A 14466-nucleotide genomic window follows, 5' to 3' on the forward strand; every position below is an offset into this window, starting at 1 on the left:
ATTTTTGCTGGCACACAAATATAATTTTTCAATATTGACCTTGTATCCTACAACCTTGATAAATGTTATTAATTCTAGTAGTATTTGTTATTCCTTAGAATCTTCTATGTAGACAACCATGTCTGCAGAGACAATTTTACTTTTTCCCTTCCAATCTTATACCTCTTTTTTTCTTGCCTTGATGCACTACCTAGGACTTCTGGTATAATACATTGTCCCCTTGTTTCCAGTTTTAGGGGAAGAGAATTTAGTCTTTCATCATTAGTATGATGTTAGCTGTAGGTTTTCCATTGGGTGCCCTTTATCCAATTAAGGAAGTTTCCTTCGTATTCCTAGTTTGTTGAGAGGGTTGTTGCTGGTGTTTTTGTTTCTTTGTCATTAATAGATGCTGAATTGTGTCCGTTTTTTCAGTGATCATATGATGTTTCTCTTTTATTCTGTTAATGTGGTAAATCACTTTGACTTTCTAGTGTAGAACCTCCAGTAAACCCGACTTGTTCAAGATGTATAGCTGGATTAGATTTGACAAAATTCTATTGAAGACTTTTGCATCTGTGTTCACGAGGGATCTCAGTCTGTAAATTCCATTGTTGGAATGTCTTTGCCAGGATGTGGAATTAGGGTTTTGTTGACCTCATAAAATGAACTGCAAAATGTTCTCTCTTCTGAAAGAGCTTGTATAATGTTGGTATTATTTCTTCATTAAATGTTTGATAATTTGGATTTTTCTCTGGAAAAGTTTTATATAAAGATTAAAATATATAAGGCCACTCCCATTTTCCATTTCTTTTTGAGTCAGTTATGGTAGTTTGTGTCTTTCAAGGAATTTTTCATTAATATGAATTGTCAAATTCGTTGGAGTAAAGTTGTTTAAATATTTCCTTATTATCCTTTTAATATGTAAAGGACCAGTAGATATTTCTTCATTTCTGCTATTGGTTATTTGTATTTTCTTTTTTTTTCCTTCATAAGTTTTGCTAGTTCATCAGTTTTACTCAGGGAACCAGTTTTTGGCTTTGTTAAATTTTTCTATTGTTTATTGCTCTTCCTTTTCTAACTTCTTAGATCATTGGTTTTAAACTTACTGTCTTTTCTCTTAATAGCATTGAAACATGTATATTATCATATGTGAAATAGATCACCAGTCCAGGTTCAATGCATGAGACAGGGTGCTCAGGTGTGGTGCACTGGGATGACCCTGAGGGATGGAATAAGGGGGGAGGTGGGAGGGGGTTCAGGATGGGGAACACATGTACACCTGTGGCGGATTCATGTCTATGTATGGCAAAAACCACCACAATATTGTAAAGTAATTAGCCTCCAATTAAAATAAATTTTAAAAATAAATAAACTTATTGTCTTTTCTCTTATATGCAATTAAATGATAAATTTCCCTCTAAAGCATGTGGTAGCTGTATCTTCCAAGTTTTGATGTGTTATGTTTTCCTTTTTTATTCAGTTCAAAATTTGTTCTAAATTTCCTTATATCTTCCTTGATCCATGGATTATTTAAAAGTATATTTAATCTATAATATGTAGAGCTTTTCTAAATATCTTACTGTGATACAACTCAATTATATTGAACTACTGTGATCTAATATAATTCAGTTGTGATCTGAGAACATTCTTTGTATGATTTGAATCCTTTTAAATCTGTTGATTTCAATCTATTTAATCCTTTTCAATCTATTCTGGGAGATGATGAAGGACAGGGAAGCCTGGCATGCTGCAGCCCATGGGATGGCAAAGAATCAGACATGACTAAGTGACTGAACAACAACAAAATCTATTGATATTTATTTTATGGCTCTGCTTTTAAACCATATACTAAGTGACTTGAGTCTGTGTTGCCAGAGAGAGATTTGAAACATCATCAAAGATGAATCCAGGAGCAAAATTGAGGTGTGAGGGGTTCCCAGGGAGCTGAGGGCTGCTGAAGCATGGGGTGGGCGCTGAGAGGTGGGAGGAGGGTGGGCCCTGCGGGGTTCCTCTTGTAGGGCAGGGTGGTGCCCTGCACCCCTCCCCGCCCCCACCCCAAGGTGGGTGCGTTGGAGATCTGTGAGGATGTTTATGGTTGTTAGAATGATTGAGAGTCAGGTGGGCAAGGACCAGGAATGTGAGATACTGTGCAATGAGCTGGGTAATCCCACAGAGATAAGAAAGCCTCCCTCAGCAATCAATGCAAAGAAATAGAGGAAAACAATAGAATGGGAAAGACTAGAGATCTCTTCAAGGAAATTAGAGATACCAAGGGAACATTTCATGCAAAGATGTGCTCAATAAAGGATAGAAATGGTAAGGACCTATCAGAAGCAGAAGATATTAACAAGAGGTGACAAGAATACACAGAAGAACTGTATAAAAAAGATCTTCATGACCTGGATAATCACGATGGTGTGATCACTCACCTGAGCCAGATATTCTGGAATGTGAAGTCAAGTAGGCCTTAGGAAGCATCTCTATGAACAAAGCTAGTGGAGATGATGGAATTCCAGTTGAGTTATTTCAAATCCTGAAAGATGATTCTGTGAAAGTGCTGCACTCAATATGCCAGCAAATTTGGAAAACTCAGCAGTGGCCACAGGACTGGTAAAGGTCAGTTTTCATTCCAGTCCCAAAGAAAGGCAATGCCAAAGAATGCTCAAACTACCGCACAATTGTACTCATCTCACACCCTAGTTAAGTAATGCTCAAAATTCTCCAAGCCAGACTTCAGTAATACGTGAACCGTGAACTTCCAGATGTTCAAGCTGGTTTTAGAAAAGACAGAGGAACCAGAGATCAAATTGCCAACATCCACTGGATCATGGAAAAAGCAAGAGAGTTCCAGAAAAACATCTACTTCTGCTTTATTGACTATGCCAAAGCCTTTGACTGTGTGGATCACAATAAACTGGAAAATTCTTCAAGAGATGGGAATACCAGATCACCTGACCTGCCTCTTGAGGAACCTGTATGCAGGTCAGGAAGCAACAGTTAGAACTGGACATGGAACAGACTGGTTCCAAATAGGAAAAGGAGTACATCAAGGCTGTATATTGTCACCCTGCTTATTTAACTTATATGCAGAGTACATCATGAGAAATGCTGGGCTGGAAGAAGCACAAGCTAGAATCAAGAATTGCCAGGAGAAATATCAATAACCTCAGATATGCAGATGACACCACCCTTTTGGGAGAAAGTGAAGAACTAAAGAACCTCTTGATGAAGGTGAAAGAGGAGAGTGAAAAAGTTGGCTTAAAGCTCAACTTTCAGAAAACTAAGATCATGGCATCTGGTCCCATCACTTCATGACAAGTAGATGGGGAAACAGTGGCTGACTTTATTTTTTGGGCTGCAAAATCACTGCAGATGGTGACTGCAGCCATGAAATTAAAAGATGCTTACTCCTTGGAAGGAAAGTTATGACCAACCTAGACTGCATATTGAAAAGCAGAGACATTACTTTGCCAACAAAGGTCTGTCTAGTCAAGGCTATGGTTTTTCCAGTGGTCATGTATGGATGTGAGAGTTGGACTATAAAGAAAGCTGAGTGCCAAAGAATTGATGCTTCTGAACTGTGGTGTTGGAGAAGACTTTTTTTTTTTTTAGTTCTACCAGTTTATTGCTACCAACCCATCATCCTCCACCCTCATGCACACATGCTCAGTCATGTAACCCCATGGACTGCAGCCCGCCAGGCTCCTCTGTCCATGGACTTTTCCAGGCAAGAATACTGGAGTGGGTTGCCATTTCCTTCTGGAGAAGACTCTTGAGAGTCCCTTGGACTGCAAGGAGATCCAACCAGTCCATCCTAAAGGAAATCAGTCCTGAATATTCATTGGAAGGACTGATGCTGAAGCTGAAACTCCAATACTTTGGCCACCTGATGCAAAGAGCTGACTCCTTGGAAAAGACCCTGGTGCTGGGAAAGATTGAGGGCAGGAAGAGATGGGGACGACAGAGGATGAGATGGTTGAATGGCATCATCAACTTGATGGACATGGGTTTCAGTGAACTCCGGGAATTGGTGATGGACAGGGAGGCCTGGCGTGCTGCAGTTCGTGGGGTCGCAAAGAGTCGGACACGACTGAGCGACTGAACTGAAATTGAATCACACAGATCAAGAATTGGTCCATTGCCCAGACTTTACAAAGTCCCACCTAGCTCAGTCTCTGCACATCAGTGCTGCTGTCCAAGAATGCAAGTCATACATCGCATTTTAAGTTCCCTAGCAGCTACATGAAAAATGTAAAAAGAAAGAAGTAAAATTAATTTTGGCTATACATTTCACTTAACCTAGCAGATCCAAAATAATATTTCAACCACTGTAAACATCATATATGTTACTACTGAAATATAGTTCCTCATCTTATGAAAATTCTAAATGGAGTCTACGACATGCAGGGCAGCCAGACTAAATGCTCAGTAGCCACATGCGGCCAGTGGCTTATGAACTGGATGGTACAGATGGAGACCCTTATCTCATTTTATGTAAATATCAAATATCTTTTGCATTTTAGTGTAGTTGAATTTTCCAGCAATGTGTTACCATGCAAAAAAGAGGCCTGAGGGGATTTGGGTGTTGGAGTTTTTTTGGCCATGCTGCATGGCTTGTGGAATCTCAGTTCCCCAACCAGGGATTGAGTCAGGGCCACAGCAGTGGAAGTCCAGAATTCTAACCACTGGGTCACCTGGGAATTCCTGAGGTTTGAGTCTACTTTTTTCCCTGAACTTAACCATGAGTTGTTCACCAATTTGGAAAGTGATGTCATCTGTCAGTACAGCACACTTGAATCAGCTGTGTTTGTTATTAATAGTTGTTATCTTCATGGTCATCTTCCCTGGTGGCTCAGCTGGTAAAGAATCCTGCCTGCAATGCAGGGGACCCCAGTTTGATTCCTGGATTGGGAAGATCCACTGGAGAAGGGAAAGGCTACCCACTCCAGCATTCTGGCCTGGAGAACTCCATGGACTGTGTAGTCCATGGGGTGGCAAAGAGTCGGACACGACTGAGCGACTTCCACTTTCATGGTCATCCTACCTCTGTGTACAGGCAGTGCGTACTTCAGTGTTCTGCCATGTTGCTTCCCAGTTTATCTGCGTCTAAGCATCTACTTACTGAAACACACTTTTCTTTCTTGTATTTATTACAGTTGAACATTATGTTGACTTTGCAAAATTATGTGTGTAGGTGGCTTATGCTATGTATACATTTCTTATCAGGTACTTACTATAGGAGATCTTTAGATATATTCAAGCAATATTAAACTATTGCAAATCATGTAAATACTGGTCACGAGTAAAGATGTAAAAAGTACTAGTTATTAAAAGGAATGTCGGGCCCCTGTGCTGGAGGCAGGGAAAAGCCGAAGCAGGGCCCTGACTTAGGTCTAAAGTGCCTCTCTGGAAGCCGAATAGAAACCCGAACCAGTCTCAATTGTTGGGGTGGAGAAACGGGACAGATAATTTGCTTTACTCACTTTCTTATGTGGAAGACGCACCAAAATGTCCCTGATTCTAGAAAACTGGGTGATGCCTTCAGATTATTTTCCAAGGTAAAGGCCTTCCCAGAAAATATCCCCTAGTATGTCAGTGAAGTGAGCTGTTAGTTGCTCAGTCGTATCTGACTCTTTGCGACCCCACCAACTGTAGCCTGCCAGGCTCCTCTGTCCATGGGATTCTCCAGGCAAGAATACTGGAGTGGATTGCCATTCCCTTCTCCAGGGGATCTTCCCACTCCATGGATTGAACCCAGGTCTCCTGCATAGCAGGCAGATTCTTTACCTTTGAGCTACAGGGAAGCCTACTATGTAAAGTAACTTTAAAACAATTTATTTTACTTTTGGATGCCCTTCACAGTTTACGGGATCTTAGTTCCTCGGCCCAGGATCCAACCCATGCCCCCTGCAGTGGAAGTGTGGAGTCCTGTCCACTGGACCACCAGGGAGTTCCTGAAAATAATGGCATTTTTAAATGCCATTTTTTCTTACTCATCTTGGAATCCGTTTCCTGGTCTTAAACTGATTATATCTACCAGCATCTTACAAGTTTTCTGCTCTGAGAATTTCCCTCTTAAAGCTGGGTGGAGCAATTAATAGTTCATCTGAAGACCCAGAGTATCATACAGTGAAATCACTAAGCCTCTTATACAACATGAGGCAGAATAATTGTATTTTATGCCTTTTTTACATTTTTCTTTTTTTAAAAGATTTTTTGATTTGGAACATTTAAAAAAAAATACTTTATTGAATTTGTTACAATACTCCTTCTATTTTATATTTTGGCTCTTTGTCCCTGGAGGCTTGTGTGATCTTAGCTCCCCGACCTGGGATCGAACCTGCACCCCCTGCATTGGAAGGTGAAGTCATAACCACTGGACCACCAGGGAAATCTCTACATTTTTCTTAATGGCAGTAAAAACAAAAGGACATGACCTCTTAATATAGATGTAGTAACCAACAGGGAAAAACGAAAGTTTATTTTTAGGGTATTACGAGTATAAATTCCGAATTTCCATGACCCTCTAACTCTGTTTTATAGTCTGTCTTACCCTAAAGTGAGAGGCCAGTTTAAACGGAGACCATCTGCTTGACCCCAGGGCCCCACAGTAAGTGAGCAGCAGATATCTGTTGATGAAGTTGCTGTTGGTCTCGCCTCTTCCCTGCACACGCTGCGGGAATGAAAATGTCCACCCTTCACCCAGTGCTTTCTGTGGACCAGCCCTGTGCTGGCTGTTTGAATCCTTCAAGATGGGAGTTATTGTCCATATTTCACAGATGAGGGAAGATCTGATTTATGTTTCTACGTGCTCCAGAGGCAGGCCTGGGGATTATATATGCAGTCACTAACTAAATGTGGTTGAGCTAATTTAGGTTTTAAGCTCATCAAAACAATGGCCGATTCAGCAGCAGTATCCACAGGTTGGTGATCTCATTGGCTCTTCTGTGGGCCCTTATTCAACCAGCATTTGCTGAGCACCTGCCCCACACAGGGCCTGGGAGGCTTAGTGAAGCCCTTCTCGCTGTGTGATGTGAGCTGGGCCCAGGGGTGGGTAGGAAATCTTGCTCCCCCAGATGACTGCTCCGTATCCAAGGGCGAAGTTAGCTGCCAGAAAGCCCAGTCTTCGGTGAGCGAAGCCCCTGCGCAGGTGGTGGTCCTATGGCTTCTATGAGAAGCACCAGCTGCTGGCCTGGGCTCTCTTCTCCGCATTTAGAGGAATCAATCAGTCCAATCAAGCCTGTAGGCTTTAAAAGCCTGGACATTTCCAACACGCAGCTAAGGTTGAGGACCAGCGAACCTGCAGATGCTGGCCACTTGGACGACTGAACCAATTGCCTTCACATCCGGCCTGGAAGGACTTCCTTGAGAAGGCCTGGTTGCCTCCCTTGCTGCAGTCAGGGGCCTATTTGGGGACTGGCAGTGCCAGCTCCAGCACTCACCGCTAGGAGAACTTGGGAAGTTACACTGCCCTCTCACTGCCTCAGTTTCCTCGTCTGTACGATGGGGACATGAGAGTGCTCTCTTTATAGGCTTGTTGTCAGAATTAGAAGTTAATTCACATAAAGCACTAGGTGCACAGTTAAGTGCTAGGGAAGTGTTAGCTCTCGTCACAAACTACAGGCCAGACCTGAGACTCAAGTAAAGGGAGACAGCAGCCTTCCTTACTCCTCTCTGCTCACCTGAGAGACTTCAGCTGGACACAGATACTACTGCCTGGCGTGGGTGGGGCCTGTGGGCATGGACTCAGGCGTGCCGCCCTAGGCCTGATAGCTGACAACCATTCTTGGGGCCTGGGGCTTCCCAGGCGACACTAATGGTAAAGAACCTGCCTGCAGTGCCAGAGATGCAAGAGACCTGGGTTCAGTCCCGGGATCAGGAAGATGCCCTGGAGGAGGAAATGGCAACCCACTCCTGAAATTCCCATGGACAGAGGAGCCTGGCGGGCTACAGCAGAGTAGCCCATAGAGTCAAAGAGTCAGACACGACTGAGTGCACCCACAGACACACAGATCCATCCCTAGCCTCCATCCGCAGGTCCTACAGCCTACCCGAGTCACACAATCTCTTCTTCACACGTGTCACATTATTTTCTAGCTGTTTTTTCAAGCATTCTCTAAGCTGTTACTGTTTTGTTGGCTTGTTTCAGATTTATATAAATCCCAGGATGAATTGTGTATATTACCAAAGATTTAATGTCACATGTAATGTGAAAATTATCATAGCATACTTTACCTTAAAAAAAACTCTCGTAGATGTTTTCAATCTTTTCCTTACTCCGAACCATAAATGTATTTGTGTGTGTATATGTACGTCCAGATGAATGCCAACTTACAGTCCCATCAGCATTGCATTAGAATACATAAAAAAATTTTTTTGGCCAAATCATGTGGCTTTCAGGATCTCGGATCTCCAACCAGAGACTGAACCTGGGCAACTGTAGTGAAAGCCTTAAATTGTAATCCTTTGGAATTCTAAACCTGGAATTCTAACTCCCAAAATATTTTTTTAAATTATTTTTTGAAAGAGTTGATTTACAATAATGTGTTAAAGGGTATAACATAGGGATTATTATTATTATTTTTTTTTTGGCTGAGCTGCACAGCTTGTGGGATCTTAGTTCCCCGACCAGGGATCCAACTGGGGCCTGGCAGTGAAAGGACCAAGTCCTAACCACTGGACCACCAGGGAATTCCCACAATTCAGTATTTTTGCAGATCATTTTTCATAGGTTATGATAATAAAATGTATATAATTCCCTGTGCTATATGGTATATCCTTGTAGCTTACAGTAGTATCTGTTAATCCCATACCCGTTTGTCACTGTCCTTTCCCCCCTCCCATTTGGTAACCACAAGTTTATTTTCTATATTTGTGTGTCTGTTTCGTTTGGCCAGGCTGTGCAGCCTGCAGTGTGTGGGATCTTAGTTCCCCAATCAGGGATTGAACCCAGGACCCCTGCAATGAGTGTGGAGTCCTAACCACTGGACTGCCAAGGAATTCCGTTCCTATTTTGTACATACATTCACTTGTATTATTTTTTAGATTTCACATATAAGTGATATCATATGGTATGTATCTTTCTCTACCTTATTTGACTAAGCATAATATTCTCCATGTCCATCCGTGTGGCTACAAATGGCAGTATTTCGTACTTTTTTATGGCAAGTATTTCCTGGTTGAGGAACTAAGATCCATGTCTCAGGATAACTAAGCCTGAGAACCACACCTACTGAGTCTGTGCACTCTGGAGTCCTTGTGCCACAACTAGAGAGAAGCTCGTGTGCAGCAACAAAGATCCTGCGTGCCACAACTAAGACCTGATGAAGCCAAATAAATATTAAAAAAAACACAAGATCAGCATAGATACTTCTCCAAAGATGATGCAGCTTCCTTGGTGGCTCAGACGGTAAAGAATACACCTGCAATGTGGGAGAGACCTGGGCTCCATCCCTGTGTTGGGAAGATCCCCTGGAGGAGGGCATGGCAACCCACTCCAATATACTTGCCTGGAAAACCCCATGAACAGAGGAGCCTGGTAGGCTAGTCCATGGGGTCACAAAGAGTTGGAAACGACGGAACAACTAAGCACAGCACAGCAATAAACACAGGAGATGTTCAACATCATCAGTTATTAGGAAAATGCAAATCAAAGTTAAAAGGTACCACTTCACACCCACCAGGATGATTATGATAAAAAAGGCAGACAATTACAGGTGGTGACAAGGATGTGAAGCTGGAAGCTTGCACATCGCTGGTGGGTATGTAAGATGGCGCAGATGCTTGGAAAACATTTTTGTGGCTCCCCAAAAGATTAAACACAGAGCCATCATATGATCCTGAACTTCTAGATATGTATCTAGGGGAAATAAAAATATATGTTCATAACAAAGCTTGTACATGAACGTCCACAGCTGAATTTTTAATAATGAAAAAGTGAAAACACCTCAAATGTGTGTTAATTGACGAGTGAATTAAACAGTGTGGTGTATCTACAAAATAGAGTATTACTTGGCAACGAACAGTAATAAGTACTAGGGAGATGAGCCGAGATGAAAGGGCAGGAAGACCTTGAGCTCGCGGCCTCTCCTGAGCACACCAAAATTACAGCTATTTACAGAATAGCCATTGAATAAAAAGACTAATAAAAAGCCATTGAATAAAAAGATCTTTTTGGGTCTTCTACAATTAAAGGCATACAGAAGGAACCACAATGATGCGTTTTTAAAAAAAAAAAAAATTTTATTTCTGATTAACCTCTCCACCTTTCCTGTGGAACGCACGACATGGCTGAGAACTGGAGCCAGGCTCCCATTTCTGCTGGAGCACCAAGAGCCAGAAGGTCCTCTGGCCTAACCGGCCTTTTCCAAGAAAAGTGTACTGTTTTAGATTCACGGTTCACAGCCTCTTCCCTTCACCTCCCCTTCCTCCAGTTCTAATGGAAAAGCCTGATCACGGGAAACCCCCACTCCAGCCAGGTCAGTAGTGGGACCACTGCCCAAGACACCCGAACATCCGAGTTTTCCTTAACAATCGACGGTGGAGGTGCCCGTCCGAGGAGGACAAGGAAAAGGCCCTTGCCCAGGTCCTTCGAGGTTGAACAAAACGCTAAAGGAGGCCTGGCTGCTGGCAACTCTTCAGGTGATTATTCCGAGGGAGAATACTCGTATCACCATATTTATGTCTGTAACATCGGTTTACTTAAGATACTACATAGGAATATACGTCCCCAACGTTTGCTCCAAATTCTCATTTAGCTTTTTTCCCCCATCAGAAACAATCTCTACATGTGAAACTTCCCAGAAGTGTGGACTCCTTGTTTTCTGCTGGTCTAGTTTAAACGCAGCGTCGGGTCCCTGTTGATGTCGGATACGCATAAAAGGAGATGTAGGAACTATTGTATTATCTGGGAACACCTTTTTCCATGACTCGGTAAGTTGCATCCGACGCGCTGGTGAAGCCCGAGGGTAGAGCAGAGCCTGAGTAGGTCTGTCTGCAAGCAGCATCGGGGTCCCCAGAGCTGGCCTGGGACAGTGGAAGGACCACCGGGGCCGAGCCCCCCTCGGCCGGAGCCTGCCAGGCGGGGGCTGCTGCGGAAGGCCAGGCAGTGTGCACCTCTGAGGTGAACTCACGCGGACCCACGGAAACACTGGTAGGATTTGAAGGAAGAAATGTGTTGTCACAGGCCCACCTTACACTGAGAAAATTCCCACGGGAGGCGAGGGAGAAAACGGCTTCCGGCCAACTCCCGACCCCACCACCACCGCAGGTCCTCCAGGCGGGATGGCAAGTTCTTGGAGTCCCGGCCCCACCCAGCACGGACGGGTGTCTTCACGCCGGGGGTCCTGCCCCTCAGCACCCAGCCCAAGGCGGTGTGGACCTGCGTCTTGACCCCCTCACATCACCTCGCACTAGAACGGACTCTGGGAAGATGGCGGCAAGCAACGTCACAGCAGGCCCTGAGAGAAATATTCCAGTGCCAGCCATGGTCACCGGACCCTCGGTCCCGGGAAGGCAAGGCACATCTTCCCCAGGTTCCCTAAAAAGTATGATGTTACCGTGAAAAAATGGTAGGAGAAAAGAGAGAAAAACCCGCTACCCACTTCCGGTGAGCGACCCTGTGCCCTCCTCGGTGGGCGTGGCCAACGTCCTGAGCCGCCAGCGCTGAGCGACCGCCTGGGGGTGGGGCGGGGTCCCGGCCACAACCACTGCCTCGCTCTCCAGCAAAGTTCAGCCTCTGTTAACTGTTTTCTGAACGTGAACAGCAGGTCTGGTCAGGAGGCAGAAGACCACCTGCTCTCTGGGAAGCCATCTGGCCAAGACCGTTAAGAAATCCTGACGCATTTCCAAGGGAAGCTCTGATGAGAGGGGCCTCGAAGAAACGCGGAAGGAGGGTCAGACTTTTTTCTGATACAGAACCACCGAGAAAGCGGGTCCGTGCTGCCAGCTTCAGCTCCTGGGAGACGGGCGGTGGGTGGTGGGGGAATGACTGCATTTCCACGGGCCGCCCTCGCAGTGCAGTCCCTTGCTCCTGGCTACATCCTGCAGAGCTTCAGCGGGAAGTTCTCAGTGATGAGGTGGTCGGGGTGAAGCAGCACCACGATGTTCACCTCAAACTCTGGGGGAGAGAAAGGACAGACAGGCTCAACGCTCACCGACTCCGGAGGCGCAAACGCCAGCCCCACTAGGGCTCCGCTGAAATCTGGACAGAGAGGCAGCAGCTCCTGCCTTGGGAGCTGCACACCCTCCCAAGTTTCCAGGAGAAATCGGTATAGGTGGCTACCCGGGCGGGACTGCCTGAGTATATCCGTCTTCTCACCCCCGGACACTCTAAGGTCCTGCATTCTCAAATACTCTCTTGTCCTCTGTCTCTACTGCACAGAATCTCCTAGAATCCCATCCGCTCACAGGTGCACTGTGGCTTTCTTTTTAACCTGTCCTACCATACTGGGTGGACTAGCGGACCCTACGCTGGCCCACAGCCCACCGGCAGCACCCCAGGCCAGGCGAGAAACAGCACTTGGAAAAGAAGGCAAGCCATCTCCCAGCCATCCCTTTGCAGCCGGGTTTATTTGTCCATGACACCTGTTCAAACATTCCTCTGCTACCTTCAGCAAACAGTAGTCTTTCTTCCCGCTTTCTAGGTGCTAAGAGTCAGCACGTGGATGACAGGGAAGGGGGTGCCTGAGGAGAGAGCCCCCGAAAAGAGAGAAGCCCAGGTCCCTCCCCAGTGTGAAGGGAAGGGGCTGGGGGCCGGCTCCTCCAGGGCCCCTCTGTGGCCGGAGTCCCAAGGACGGTGTCTCTGTGTGTGGCCGTCGCCTTGGCCTGGCACTGGCCAGGGCACGAGTGTGTACCGCAGTGGCTGCCGTGTTCCCTTCCTCTTTCTGATGGCTGTCACAGGCCGCAACACCCTCTGGGCTGCCCAAGTCTTCCCACCACCTTGCTGTCCTCCCTGGAGGGGACAGAGAGGAGGCCCGGCAGGCACAGAAGGCCCATGGCAGGACTGGTGCTGGCTTCCTCCCAGCGCGGAGGGCCATGGGCTCAGCTGGGGACAGCTGTGGGCCTGGCCGTGCCCAGGAAGTTCCCCAAGCTGGGCACCGTCGGAGTGAAGGGGCACACCCAGATGTGCGCCTAACTAAGGACGCGGGGCTCACCCTATTCCCCCTTGAGAACGGAACCTGACCTCCCAGCCATGAGACGGTGACCCCAGGGAAACGAGAGGCCGTGGTGCTCAATGATCACAGGCTACCTCCTTCCCGCGGGACCCCCTCAGCTGAAGGGGTGGTCACTGCACAAGCCCCCAGGCACACAAAACATGAGCCACGAGGACAAAAGCACCACCAGTGTCTTGGCTGATGGGCTGAGGGCGTTATTTCTATGGAGGAATCATGGGCGCTACATTAAATGCTACACGGACGCTTTGTAACGTCTGACAGAAATAAGGTGCAGACAGTACAGGTACCTAATGCATAGTGTAGCAGAAAAGAACAATTTTTGGATGTTTCTTAAAAGTTTATGTAGCAAAACCAAGTTGAAAAATCGACAGATAAGCTCCTCCTCCTTAACTTAAAAATCAAAGGTGCAGCTGACCCTCGAACAACCAAGGTCAGGGAGGCTCCCACCCAGTCACACATCCACACGGAATTTACAGGCTGCCCCTTATTTGGCAATTTCACCACAACTGCAGTTCTCTATCTGCAGATTCAACCACAATACAAGGTGAAGGGAGAAAAAGCAGGATTGAAAAGTGCGTCTTAACGCGACTCAGATCTTGTGGTCCAAGTATCTGTCGTGCGATCACAGAAAACCACTGACTCCCCCTCAGCTGCCGGAGCCTCAGCCCTTGGGAAGATGACTGTTCACTGGGCTGTCACAGGTCTTGTGTCCCCATCAAATACCAGCCCATCAGAGGGCTGATCCGACCTCCCCACGAGCTTGGCTGGCTGGTCCCTGGCCAAGTTAGTGTCCTTCAGAGAGCATGTTGTCACGTGAGCAGCCCACGCTGTCTCCTGGGGGACGAAGCAAGTTCAACCCTGGGCGCCACCCAGCTGCTCTGCACGTATTTTTGTGCAGCAACCAAAGGGCTGGGTGCTCCGCGCTGCACCCGAGATCAGCAGACCAGCAGATCCACCCCCTCCCAGGGGCACCCTGAGGGCACGCACGTACCCACTTTGAAGTTGGTGGTCTCTAGCGTAGGGCAGGTGAATAGCCGGGGGAAGACCATGTAGATGGGGATGGAGAGGCCCCGACACACGTCCCCGTCGGCGATCTGAATGTTCTGAATCTCTGTGGCGTCGCGGGCGTAGCCTTCTGCACAGCCTGGAGCAGGGAGAGGGCATCGTGGGGTCAGGACACAGCGCACGTCCGTTCAGGCTGAGGCAGCAGCCAGTGACTCAGAGAAGGTGCATCAACAGGAGAGTCCCCTGCTGTCCCGCTGGCCCTGCAGGACCCTGGAGATGAGAGGCGAGCTCGTGGCTGTGGGCCGGG

At 46.5% G+C, this 14466-nt stretch overlaps 1 protein-coding gene across 1 annotated transcript in view; it reads right to left on the reverse strand.

Annotated features, from left to right (window-relative positions):
- Window positions 1-10200: 10200 nt before the first annotated feature.
- VPS26C (VPS26 endosomal protein sorting factor C) overlaps window positions 10201-14466 on the reverse strand; it is a 34394-nt gene continuing 30128 nt past the window's right edge. Inside the window, exons 7-8 of the mRNA XM_061424790.1 lie at window positions 14146-14298; window positions 10201-12097 (exon numbers count right to left, since the gene is read on the reverse strand). Coding sequence (XP_061280774.1) covers window positions 12015-12097; window positions 14146-14298 — 236 coding nt within the window. The 3' untranslated portion in view covers window positions 10201-12014. The remainder of the gene's footprint in view (window positions 12098-14145; window positions 14299-14466) is intronic.

This window comes from Bos javanicus, chromosome 1, assembly GCF_032452875.1.
Source record: "Bos javanicus breed banteng chromosome 1, ARS-OSU_banteng_1.0, whole genome shotgun sequence".
In the NCBI taxonomy this organism is placed as follows: domain Eukaryota; kingdom Metazoa; phylum Chordata; class Mammalia; order Artiodactyla; family Bovidae; genus Bos; species Bos javanicus.